We start from the raw sequence: 14,281 nt of genomic DNA on the forward strand, positions 1-14,281 counted from the left end.
TTAAGATGTTTGATACCAACCCAAACAGTTACCACCATTATCACACCATTCACAAACATGATTATTTCAGTCTGGATAGGTTTAAGCAGTATGTAGATGCAAGCCTTGTCTTTAAGATCCTGCATGGTGTTGCCCCTCCACCCCTATGCTGGCATTTCATGCTCAAGGAAGGCACCTCCAAGATAACAAGGGCAGTAACTAGAGGGGATTGCATTTCAAATCAAATCAAATCAAATGTATTTATATAGCCCTTCGTACATCAGCTGATATCTCAAAGTGCTGTACAGAAACCCAGCCTAAAACCCCATACAGCAAGCAATGCAGGTGTAGAAGCACGGTGGCTAGGAAAAACTCCCTAGAAAGGCCAAAACCTAGGAAGAAACCTAGAGAGGAACCAGGCTCTGTGGGGTGGCCAGTCGTCTTCTGGCTGTGCCGGGTGGAGATTATAACAGAACATGGCAAAGATGTTCAAATGTTCATAAATGACCAGCATGGTCGAATAATAATAAGGCAGAACAGTTGAAACTGTAGCAGCAGCACAGTCAGGTGGACTGGGGACAGCAAGGAGTCATCATGTCAGGTAGTCCTGGGGCACGGTCCTAGGGCTCAGGTCCTCCGAGAGAAAAAAAGAGATAAGGAGAGAATTAGAGAATGCACACTTTGATTCACACAGGACACCGAATAGGACAGGAGAAGTACTCCAGATATAACAAACTGACCCTAGCCCCCCGACACATAAACTACTGCAGCATAAATACTGGAGGCTGAGACAGGAGGGGACAGGAGACAGTGTGGCCCCATCCGAGGACACCCCCGGACAGGGCCAAACAGGAAGGATATAACCCCACCCACTTTGCCAAAGCACAGCCCCCACACCACTAGAGGTATATCTTCAACCACCAACTTACCATTCTGAGACAAGGATGAGTATAGCCCACAAAGATCTCCGCCACGGCACAACCCAAGGGGGGGGGGTGGCAACCCAGACAGGATGACCACAACAGTGAATCAACCCACTCAGGTGACGCACCCCCTCCAGGGACGGCATGAGAGAGCCCCAGTAAGCCAGTGACTCAGCCCCTGTAATAGGGTTAGAGGCAGAGAATCCCAGTGGAAAGAGGAGAACCGGCCAGGCAGAGACAGCAAGGGCGGTTCGTTGCTCCAGAGCCTTTCCGTTCACCTTCCCACTCCTGGGCCAGACTACACTCAATCATATGACCCACTGAAGAGATGAGTCTTCAGTAAAGACTTAAAGGTTGAGACCGAGTTTGCGTCTCTGACATGGGTAGGCAGACCGTTCAATAAAAATGGAGCTCTATAGGAGAAAGCCCTGCCTCCAGCTGTTTGCGTAGAAATTCTAGGGACAATTAGGAGGCCTGTGTCTTGTGACCGTAGCGTACGTGTAGGTATGTATGGCAGGACCAAATCAGAGAGATAGGTAGGAGCAAGCCCATGTAATGCTTTGTAGGTTAGCAGTAAAACCTTGAAATCAGCCCTTGCTTTGGCAGGAAGCCAGTGTAGAGAGGCTAGCACTGGAGTAATATGATCAAATTTTGGGGTTCTAGTCAGGATTCTAGCAGCCGTATTTAGCACTAACTGAAGTTTATTCAGTGCTTTATCCGGGTAGCCGGAAAGTAGAGCATTGCAGTAGTCTAACCTAGAAGTGACAAAAGCATGGATTAATTTTTCTGCATCATTTTTGGACAGAAAGTTTCTGATTTTTGCAATGTTATGTAGATGGAAAAAAGCTGTCCTTGAAATTGTCTTGATATGTTCTTCAAAAGAGAGATCAGGGTCCAGAGTAACGCCGAGGTCCTTCACAGTTTTATTTGAGACGACTGTACAACCATTAAGATTAATTGTCAGATTCAACAGAAGATCTCTTTGTTTCTTGGGACCTAGAACAAGCATCTCTGTTTTGTCCGAGTTTAATAGTAGAAAGTTTGCAGCCATCCACTTCCTTATGTCTGAAACACATGCTTCTAGCGAGGGCAATTTTGGGGCTTCACCATGTTTCATTGAAATGTACAGCTGTGTGTCATCCGCATAGCAGTGAAAGTTAACATTATGTTTTCGAAATAACATCCCCAAGAGGTAAAATATATAGTGAAAACAATAGTGGTCCTAAAACGGAACCTTGAGGAACACCGAAATTTACAGTTGATTTGTCAGAGGACAAACCATTCACAGAGACAAACTGATATCTTTCCGACAGATAAGATCTAAACCAGGCCAGAACATGTCCGTGTAGACCAATTTGGGTTTCCAATCTCTCCAAAAGAATGTGGTGATCGATGGTATCAAAAGCAGCACTAAGGTCTAGGAGCACGAGAACAGATGCAGAGCCTCGGTCCGATGCCATTAAAATGTCATTTACCACCTTCACAAGTGCCGTCTCAGTGCTATGATGGTGTCTAAAACCAGACTGAAGCATTTCGTATACATTGTTTGTCTTCAGGAAGGCAGTGAGTTGCTGCGCAACAGCCATCTCTAAAAAATTTGAGAGGAATGGAAGATTCGATATAGGCCGATAGTTTTTTATATTTTCTGGGTCAAGGTTTGGCTTTTTCAAGAGAGGCTTTATTACTGCCACTTTTAGTGAGTTTGGTACACATCCGGTGGATAGAGAGCCGTTTATTATGTTCAACATAGGAGGGCCAAGCACAGGAAGCAGCTCTTTCAGTAGTTTAGTTGGAATAGGGTCCAGTATGCAGCTTGAAGGTTTAGAGGCCATGATTATTTTCATCATTGTGTCAAGAGATATAGTACTAAAACACTTGAGCGTCTCTCTTGATCCTAGGTCCTGGCAGGGTTGTGCAGACTCAGGACAACTGAGGTTTGGAGGAATACGCAGGTTTAAAGAGGAGTGTGTAATTTGCTTTCGAATAATCATAATCTTTTCCTCAAAGAAGTTCATGAATTTATTACTGCTAAAGTGAGTCATCCTCTCTTGGGGAATGCTGCTTTTTAGTTAGCTTTGCGACAGTATCAAAAAGGAATTTCGGATTGTTCTTATTTTCCTCAATTAAGTTAGAAAAATAGGATGATCGAGCAGCAGTAAGGGCTCTTCGGTACTGCAGGGTACCGTCTTTCCAAGCTAGTCGGAAGACTTCCAGTTTGGTGTGGCGCCATTTCCGTTTGTCCCTTTTTGACACAGTATATTCGCTCAATCTGCCTTTTCTGTTAGAGATACAATATACTGGAATGCAATGCCCAGGGACTTGAGAAGCTGCACTGATTATTGTACTTTTAAATTTAAATTGAAAACATGGCTCAAGTCTTTCCAAAACTTTACAAGAGTTATCTGCAGTTTTTTATATGTATAAGTGTTTTTATAAGTGTTTTTATTACGAATAATTTGTTGTTGTTAGAATTATATATTATTGGATGTAATGTATTTGTACTTTGTATTGTCTAATTAAGTATTTGTGTTGTGGCTGTGTGATTGCCCTTACCTGCCCTGGGAGTACAGTTGCAAAATAGCTTTTGGCTAACATTTACCTGGATGTTGCATTATTGTAAGATTGATGTTGATTTATGTGCATTGTCCCCTATGAAAATATATATATATTATACAAAAAATATATATACTGTATCATAATGATATCAAACTAGTACTTCTTGAATGCAAACGATATGACTGTATTCACTCTGTCAAGGTTGGAGCGGTATAGAAGTTGAGTAGGGCATGAATAGTTGGGTTCGGACAGGGTCAACATTCTTGCTATTGCGTACTGAAATTGGTGCTTCTTACAATTTGAATAGAAATCAAAGCGTTGAAAAAATAATCTAAACCTATTTTTCATTTTGCTTAACATGTCCTTCAAAACAAAGCATTTTCTACAGCTCTGTATCCTTAGAGGTCCTAGTGTGTTTACAAAGATTTAACATTTTTGCAGAATATATTGAGAGATATGTGCAGTATGTGTCATATTTAGAAGAATTGGTGTTTAAAATACTTTAGAATACGGGAGACGCCGTAGCTCTGCAGCTGTTGAGTCAGAGCAGTTCCTCTTTAGCTGAGGGAGGTTTTTTGTACGACGCTCTAACACTGTGTGAACGGAGTGCTGCCACCCTGCTGACAGTAGTAATCTCCTGCATCTTCAGCCTGGACTCCACTGATGGTCAGAGTGTAATGAGTATAAGAACTACCAGATCCACTCCCACTGAAACGACCTGGAATCCCAGACTGACGGGTTGTAGCATAATAAACCAGGAGTTTAGGAGCTTCTCCAGGTTTCTGCAGGTACCAGTGGAGATAATTACTAGTACTTGAACTGGCTGTACAGCTGATAGAGACAACCTCTCCTGGACTAACAGACTGAGATTTTGGAGACTGAGTCAGAATTATATCTGCTGATGATTCTGAAAAATCAACAAAAGTGAAGAAAGGTTGATTAGTAAGGTTATCACAACAACAAACATATTGTAAATAATAGCCTATCAAGCATAGCCTGTCAGGTTAAAATAACGAATGAAGTGTTACTCTGAAGCCAAACACATTATGAATCAAAGTTAGTCAAAGTGTATCTCACCCTGAACAAGGAGTTCCAGTGTCCCCAGCAGTAGAATCAGTGACATCATCATTGTGCTGTGTGTCAGTGGCTCTGAAAGGAGTGAACAGTCACTGATCAACACTGGGGTTTTAAAAGTATGTGGAGCAATGAGGCAGGACAGATATGCAAATGTATTTTACGCAAATGCGTGCATTTGCATTTGCATTTGCACGCGCACACACACACACACACACACACACACACACACACACACACACACACACACACACACACACACACACACACACACACACACACACACACACACACACACACACACACACACACACACACACACACACACAGATAAAATTAGTCACCAGTTTCCAGAAGTATGCTTACTGTATATCAAATCGGAGAATACTAAAATCATAGACAAACTACATATTGTAACAAAAAAAAACAAAAAAAAGTTATTCTCTTCTCTTGATCTCATGTCATAGATTGATAGTAAGTGAAAGGTGTGGGTTTACTACCTCTGGTCAGATTCCTCCTGATGAGCTGCCCCCCCCACACACACACACTCCAAATGCCCTCACCACACTCCAAGGGCCCTCACCCCCTCCCTGTAGGCAGTCTCATTCTTGTTGGTAATCAGGCCCCAGTGTTGTAGTGTCATCTGCAAACTTGATGATTGAGTTGGAGGCGTGTATGGCCAGGCAGTCATGGGTGAACAGGGAGTACAGGAGAGGGCTGAGAACGCACCCTTGTGGTGCCCCAGTGTTGAGGATCAGCGGGGTAGAGATGTTGTTTCCTACCCTTCCACGGGAAAGTCCAGGCCCAGTTGCACAGGGCGAGGTCGAGACCCAGGGTCTAGAGCTTAATGAGTTTGGAGGGTAGTATGGTGTTAAATGCAGAGCTGTAGTTAATGAACAGCATTCTTACATAGGTATTCCTCTTGTCCAGATGGGATAGGGCAGTGTGCAGTGTGATGGTATTTGCATCATCAGTGGACCTATTGAGGCTGTAAGCAAATTGGAGTGGGTCGAGGGTATCTCTGATGTCTCTCTGGAAGGCAACTCATGCCCTAATTTCATCCACCTTGTTGTCTAGAGATTGGACATTGTAATATGCTCGGAAGCCGTGAATGGTGTGCTCGCCTTCTGAGTCTGACCAGTAGGCCGTTCCGTCTTCCTCTCCTGCCGCGACCGCGTGTTTTGGGTCGGCCGCTGGGATAAGATCGCATGTCCAGGGTGGAGGTCCGAACAAAGGATCCACTTCGGGAAAGTCGTTTTCCTGGTCGTAATGATGGTTAAATTGACATCGCTTTTACATCCAATATTTCTTCCCAGATGTATGTAATAACACTTGAGATTTTCTGGGCTAACAATTTAAGAAATCATGTATTTAAAAAAAATAATAATAACTGCATAGTTGTCTAAGGATCTGAAGCGAGGCGACCATCTCTGTCGGCTCCATCTTGGTCCTGAACATAACAGAAAACTTATCCCAATCTTTACTACTTGATCCACATCTTCTTCAAAAGAGAAGCATCCTCTACAGCTCAGTATCCTCCGTGTCCCAGTGTGTTTCTGAATGAAGCTCCAGAGAGAAGAGTGTTCCAAACTAGAGTTTCAATCCAGCAGGATTCTACTGGAAGTCTCCCTTAGTCATACTGATCAGAGATCAGAGGAGCCCCAGCCATGAATACAACCTTCAATAGGAGATAGAAACACACAGAAAGAGACAAAAACACACTTTACGACTCACAGTTAGGACGTGTGTTAACATTTAGAGATAAAATGTATCTCATAACTGACTTTAGTTGTAAATACAAAAACATAAAAGACTTACTTGTTTTGTTTTCAAATTCCAATATTGATTCAATGTTTAGGACCTATCAGGGTTGCGGTCAAATATATTTTTATGTATTAAATTCAACACTTCTATTAATTTACATTTTATAATCAAATTAAAATAATTCAGGAGTTGTGCAGTATTCAAATTAATTTTCTAAATTATACAATTAATGAATCTATGAAAATAAATGGACCCTTAGACGGATTGCAAATGGTTTCCATTTTTTGCATGAGGGACAGTAGTGGTGCTCTGTCGTCCTCTTTTTACCACAATGCATAATGGCAGTTTGTGTGATGTGCAGAGTGGGTGTTTTACTTTAAGTTCAACTTCTCCCAGATCCATATAAAATGGATGTCACACACTTTCATTCAATTGTCTGGAGAATAATGTAGTGTGACTTTAAAAAAATACCAGGCACACTGTGGAACACTTTCAACAACTTGTAGAGTCCATGGCCTGACTAATTGACACTTCTGAGGGCAAAGGGGGGGTGCAAATCAATATTAAGAAGGTGTTCTTAACGTTCTGTATACTCAGTGAATATTATGTTGAGGATTTTGCCTTTTTTGCCTTTTTGCCTTTTTCAGGCATGGTCTTGTTGGGATTACATTGTTAGTCCTTGTACCAAATGTGTTGTTACTGTGAGGATCAACGCTGGAGACGTGAAGCAGGTACAGGGAGAACATTTACTAAACAGTGGACATGAAACAGGGCAGGAACAGCGTCTGGACAGGAGAAAAATAACGACATCAATGCTGACAAAGGGAACAAACTGAGGAGCAGACAGATATAGAGGGGGTAATCAACAAGGTAATGGAGTCCAGGTGAGACCAATATTGAGCAGCTGCTCGTAATGTTGGTGACAGTTTTGTGTAATGAAGGGCAGCCTGGCGCCATCAAGAGGGAGAACGGGAGCAGACGTGACAGTTACATGTTACAAGTGCTACCTTCATTTGTTTCATAACTATTTTGTTTGGCATTCTTGGCAAGCTGTCTCACTTCTGGTTGAGTCTTAGACTGAAACTGACATGGTTGAACCCATGTTGGGCATCAGAGTGGTGCAAGGTTTGAATTGCATGCTTTTATTGATCTATTTAGGCAGAACTGTTGTTACATACATCTAGAGTGTTTTTCCATGGTGCTCAATGGTTTTGTTGAGAACAAAATAGCTAAATTGGCTGCTGTTTAAACCAAGCCAAAACACCTTAAATAGTCACCTTTATTTTGTGAGTACCCTAATTTGTTATGATTAGGGTTAAGGGTTTTGGTTATGAGTAGGGTGATGGTTGGAGTTATGGGCTGAGGTAGAGCCGGAAGGTGGCTAGCTTGCAGGTGACACGGCCCAGCAGTGCAGGAGAGTACAGATCCACACAGGTATCGTGGCCATGTACCAGATGTTGGATGACGCCAGGTTCAGCATGAGGCACAGGGTAAAGTTGGGGCGTTGGGGAAGGCGGCACAGTATGACCACCAGGACAGTTATGTTACCAGGAAGCCCAGTGCACGGCACAGCCCCAAGACAATGCTCTAAATCTTAGAGGAGGGGTCCAACCTGGAGATGTTGGAGGAGTTGAGGTTCTCCATGGTCAGTGAAAGAATAAGATAAGAGATGTAAGAGCTATCTGGAAATAGACTTTAGACATCTAATTCTATGTTTAACTTTTTTTGCAGGTGCTGGACATCTCAGAACAGGTTATAACGGTGTGAACACCAGAAAACAGTCTGCTTGCAATCCTCACAAGTTTGTTCTTCTCACTTGATCTCTTGTCATAGAGTGATAATAAGGAAAGTAATAGGGGTTAACTGCCTCTGATCAGCTTCTTTTCGTGTGTGTGTGTGTGTGTGTGTGTGTGTGTGTGTGTGTGTGTGTGTGTGTGTGTGTGTGTGTGTGTGTGTGTGTGTGTGTGTGTGTGTGTGTGTGTGTGTGTGTGTGTGTGTGTGTGTGTGTGTGTGTGTGTGTGTGTGTGTGTGTGTGTGTGTGTGTGTGTGTGTGTGTGTGTGTGTGTGTGTGTGTGAGACAGAGAGATATTTTTGGTCATCCAGCATACACGGTGAGACGCCTCCTGAGTGTTCGTCCACGGGGCAGGTCTTTCCAGTACCTGGTGGACTGTGAGTGTTACGGCCGGGAGAAGAGGTGCTGTGTCCCCGCTAGAAACGTCCTGGACCCAGCCCTCATCGTCGACTTCCATCACCGGCACTCCGGTCAACCAGCTACGCGCCCCTGTAAGACGCCAGGTGGCACCCCTAAAGGGGAAGTACTGTCCCACCCTGATCTGTTTCACCTGTTTTTGTGATTGTCTCCACCCCCTACAAGTGTCGCCCATCTTCCCCATTATCCCCTGTGTGCCAGTTCATCTTGTTTGTCAAGTCAACCAGCATTTTCTCTCAGCTCCTGCTTTTCCCCAGTCTCTCTTTTTCTTGCCCTCCTGGTTTTGACCCTTGCCTGTCCTGTCTCTGAGCCCGCCTGCCTGACCCTGCCTGATATCCTGTACCTTTCCCCCACTACTCTGGACTATTGACCCCTGCCTTCCTTGACCTGTCTATTGCCTGCCCCTGTGGGAATATTAAACTATTGTTTATTCGACGTCACATCTGGGTCTTACCTTAATATCTGATAATATTACTTTTCCAGTAGCAACTAGAGGGGAGCAGCAGCACAGACTGCATTTTACTCGTGATTAATCTAAGCATACCTTTTAACCTGTTCAATTGTCATTGTAATGAGTGATGACCATTTTTCAAACACCTTTTTCCTGTAATTTAGAGCCATAATCGTTCAGCCTAATTCAATGTAAAATATATATATATATATATATATATATTTATTTATATATAAATATTTCTCAAATATATATATATATTTATCGGTATAGGTTATCTAAGCATACCTTTTTACCTGTTCAATTATAATTTTAATTAATGATGACAATTGACTAAGAAATGGTATGACTAAGAAATGGTATGAGTTTAGTGCAACTGCAACGCTGGTATACACTGAGCGTACAAAACATTAAGGACACCTGCTCTTTCCATGACATAGACTGACCAGCTGAATCCAGATAAAATGTTTTTTTCTATTTTGTGAGTACCTTAAAACTTATTATGGCTGGGGGCAGTATTGAGTAGCTTGGATGAATAAGGTGCCCAGAGTAAACTGCCTGCTACTAAGTCCCAGTTGCTAATATATGCATATTATTAGTATATTCGGATAGAAAACACTCTGAATTGAATCATTCTGTTTGAATGATGTCTGTGTGTATAACAGAACTCATATGGCAGGCAAAAACCTGAGAAAATATCCAACCAGGAAGTGGGAAATCTGAGGTTGGTCGTTTTTCAACTCATTCCCTATTGAAGACACAGTGGGATATTGGTCCTGTTGCACTTCCTAAGGCTTCCACTAGATGTCAACAGTCTTTAGAAACTTGTTTGAGGCTTCTACTGTAAAGGAGGGGCTCTTAAGTGCTCTTTGAGTCAGTGGTCAAAAGGATCAGTCAAAAGGATATCTACAGTGATACTAATACTGAAGCTATGTACTCTAAACTCACTGGTCTTCATGATGTTACTAATACTGTGTCCTCCTCCCAGAGCGCTAAGAACCTTGGCGTGATCCTGGACAACACCCTGTCGTTCTCAACTAACATCAAGGCGGTGGCCCGTTCCTGTAGGTTCATGCTCTACAACATCCGCAGAGTACGACCCTGCCTCACACAGGAAGCGGCGCAGGTCCTAATCCAGGCACTTGTCATCTCCCGTCTGGATTACTGCAACTCGCTGTTGGCTGGGCTCCCTGCCTGTGCCATTAAACCCCTACAACTCATCCAGAACGCCGCAGCCCGTCTAGTGTTCAACCTTCCCAAGTTCTCTCACGTCACCCCGCTCCTCCGCTCTCTCCACTGGCTTCCAGTTGAAGCTCGCATCCGCTACAAGACCATGGTGCTTGCCTACGGAGCTGTGAGGGGAACGGCACCTCAGTACCTCCAGGCCCTGATCAGGCCCTACACCCAAATAAGGGCACTGCGTTCATCCACCTCTGGCCTGCTCGTCTCCCTACCACTGAGGAAGTACAGTTCCCGCTCAGCCCAGTCAAAACTGTTCGCTGCTCTGGCTCCCCAATGGTGGAACAAACTCCCTCACGACGCCAGGACAGCGGAGTCAATCACCACCTTCCGGAGACACCTGAAACCCCACCTCTTTAAGGAATACTTAGGATAGGATAAAGTAATCCTTCTCACCCCCCCCCCCCCTTAAAATATTTAGATGCACTATTGTAAAGTGGCTGTTCCACTGGATGTCATAAGGTGAATGCACCAATTTGTAAGTCGCTCTGGATAAGAGCGTCTGCTAAATGACTTAAATGTAAATGTAAATACTGAAGCCATGTACTCTAAACTCACTGGTCTTCATCATGTTACTAATACTGAAGCCATGTACTCTAAACTCACTGGTCTTCATGATGTTACTAATACTGAAGCCATGTACTCTAAACTCACTGGTCTTCATCATGTTACTAATACTGAAGCCATGTACTCTAAACTCACTGGTCTTCATCATGTTACTAATACTGAATACATGTACTCTAAACTCACTGGTCTTCGTGATGTTACTAATACTGAATACATGTACTCTAACCTCACTGGTCTTCATGATGTTACTAATACTGAAACCATGTGATATACTGTATCATAATGATGTCAAAGTAGTATTTCTTGAATGCAAATGATATGACTGTATTCACTCATTCAAGTTTGGAGGCGTATAGAAGTTGAGTAGGGCATGAATAGTTTGGTTCAGACGGGGTCAACACTCATGCTGTTGTGTACTGAAATGAGTTCTTCTTACAATATGAAGAGAAATCGAAGCGTAAATCTAAACCCCTAAACCTAAACTTTGCTTAACATGTCCTTCAAAAGAAAGCATTTTCTACAGCTCTGTATCCTTATTGGTCCCAGTGTGTTTGCAAAGATTTAACATATTTGGAGAATATATAGAGAGATATGTACAGTATGCGTCATTTTTCAAAGAATTGGTGTTTAAAATACTTTAGAATACGGGAGACTCTGTAGCTCTGCAGCTGTTGAGTCAGAGCAGTTCCTCTTTAGCTGAGGGAGGTTTTTGTACGAAGCTCTAACACTGTGTGAACGGATAGCTGCCACCCTGCTGACAGTAGTAATCTCCTGCATCTTCAGCCTGGACTCCACTGATGGTCAGAGTGTAATGAGTATAAGGACTACCAGATCCACTCCCACTGAAACGACCTGGAATCCCAGACTGACGGGTTGTAGCACTATGAACCAGGAGTTTAGGAGCTTCTCCAGGTTTCTGCAGGTACCACTGGAGATTATTACCAGTATTTGAACTGGCTGTACAGCTGATAGTGACAACCTCTCCTGGGCGAACAGACTGAGATTTAGGAGACTGAGTCAGAATGATAGCTGCTGATGATTCTGAAAAAGAAAAGAAAAGTGAAGAAAGGATGGTTAGTAAGGTTATCACAACAAACAGACATTTATAATCTTCCACATTCTATCATGAAACATATCAGGCAAAATCAGATTTGTTTTTATTAATATCTTCAATATTCACAAATTAAGTTTAATTCTGAAGCCAAACCCATCATGAATCAAAGTTAGTCAGTGTCTCTCACCCTGAACAAGGAGCCCCAGTGTTCCCAGCAGTAGAATCAGTGACATCATCATTATGCTGCGTGTCAGTGGCTCTGAAAGGAGTGAACAGTCACTGATCAACACTGGGGTTTTAAAAGTATGTGGAGCAATGAGGCAGGACAGCTATGCAAATGTATTTTACGCAAATGCGTGCATTTGCACGCACACACACACACACAGATAAAATTAGTCACCAGTTTCCAGAAGTATGCTTACTGTATATCAAATCGGAGAATACTAACATCATAGACAAACTACACATTGTAACAAAAAAAAACATTTTTTCTCTTCTCTTGATCTCATGTCATAGATTGATAGTAAGTGAAAGGTGTGGGTTTACTACCTCTGGTCAGATTCCTCCCGATGAGCTGCCCCCCCCCCCCACACACACACACAGACACACTCCAAGGGCCCTCACCCCCTCCCTGTAGGCAAATTGGAGTGGGTCTAGGGTATCTCTGATGTCTCTCTGGAAAGCAACTCGTGCCCTAATTTCATCCACCTTGTTGTCTAGAGATTGGACATTGAAATATGCTCGGAAGCGGTGAATGGTGTGCTCACCTTCTGAGTCTGACCAGTAGGCCGTTCCGTCTTCCTCTCCTGCCGCGACCGCGTTTTTTTGGGTCGGCCGCTGGGATAAGATCGCATGTCCAGGGTGGAGGTCCGAACAAAGGATCCACTTCGGGAAAGTCGTTTTCCTGGTCGTAATGATGGTTAAATTGACATCGCTTTTACATCCAATAGTTCTTCCCAGAGGTATGTAATAACACTTGAGATTTTCTGGGATAACAATGTAAGTGTTATTAGTGCAACTGCAACACTGGTATACACTGAGCGTACAAAACATTAAGGACACCTGCTCTTTCCATGACATAGACTGACCAGCTGAATCCAGATAAAATGTTTTTTCTATTTTGTGAATACCTTAAAACTTATTATGGCTGGGGGCAGTATTGAGTAGCTTGGATGAATAAGGTGCCCAGAGTAAACTGCCTGCTACTAAGTCCCAGTTGCTAATATATGATATTATTAGTATATTTGGATAGAAAACACTCTGAATTGAATCATTCTGTTTGAATGATGTCTGTGTGTATAACAGAACTCATATGGCAGGCAAAAACCTGAGAAAATATCCAACCCGGAAGTGGGAAATCTGAGGTTGGTCGTTTTTCAACTCATTCCCTATTGAAGATACAGTGGGATATTGGTCCTGTTGCACTTCCTAAGGCTTCCACTAGATGTCAACAGTCTTTAGAAACTTGTTTGAGGTTTCTACTGTAAAGGAGGGCCTCCTAAGTGCTCTTTGAGTCAGTGGTCTAGCAGAGTGCCACAAGCTCGTGACGCTCGTTCACATGAGAGGTAGCTCGCGATCCATTCCATTTCTGAAGACAAAGGAATTCTCCGGTTGGAACATTATTGAAGATTTATGTTTAAAGACATCCTAAAGATTGATTCTATACGTCGTTTGACATGTTTCTACGGACTGTAACGGAATTATTTGAAGATGGATTACTGGGCTGTACGCGCTAACAACAAGGAGGAATTTGGACATAAATGATAAACTTTATCGAACAAATCAAACATTTATTGTGGAACTGGGATTCCTGGGAGTGCATTCTGATGAAGATCATCAAAGGTAAATTAATATTTATAATGCTATTTCTGACTTATGTTGACCCCACAATATGCCGGATATCTTTTTGTCTTGTTTGGTCTCTGAGCGCCGTACTCAGATTATTGAATGGTGTGCTTTATCCATAACGTTTTAAAAAAATCTGACACAGCAGTTGCATTAAGGAGAAGGCTATCTTTAATTCTGTGAATAACACTTGTATCTTTTATCAATGTTTATTTTGAGGATTTCTGGAAATTCATGTGGCTCTCTGCAAAATCACCGGATGTTTTTGGAACTTCTAAACATAACGCGCCAAAGTCTACTGAGATGTTTTTATATAAATATGAACTTCATCGAACAAAACATACATGTATTGTGTAACATGAAGTCCTATGAGTGTCATCTGATGAAGATCATCAAAGGTTAGTGATTAATTGTATCTCTATTTCTGATTTTTGTGACTCTTCTCTTTGGCTGGAAAAATGGCTGTGTTTTTCTGTGACTTGGCTCTGACCTAACATAATCATTTGTGGTGATTTCACTGTACAGCCTATTTGAAATTGGACACTGTGGTGGGATTAACAAGAAGTGCATCTTTAAAATGGTGTGAAATACTTCTATGTTTGAGGAATTTTAATGATGGG

General features: G+C 42.6%; 1 gene segment (V, D, J or C); it reads right to left on the reverse strand.

Annotated features, from left to right (window-relative positions):
• Window positions 1-11,383: 11,383 nt before the first annotated feature.
• On the reverse strand, window positions 11,384-12,103 carry LOC124027338. The segment is given in 2 exon segments: window positions 11,384-11,803; window positions 12,004-12,103. Coding segments are annotated over 2 exon segments (372 nt in total).
• Window positions 12,104-14,281: the final 2,178 nt, after the last annotated feature.

This window comes from Oncorhynchus gorbuscha, unplaced genomic scaffold (assembly GCF_021184085.1).
Source record: "Oncorhynchus gorbuscha isolate QuinsamMale2020 ecotype Even-year unplaced genomic scaffold, OgorEven_v1.0 Un_scaffold_3108, whole genome shotgun sequence".
In the NCBI taxonomy this organism is placed as follows: Eukaryota; Metazoa; Chordata; class Actinopteri; order Salmoniformes; family Salmonidae; genus Oncorhynchus; species Oncorhynchus gorbuscha.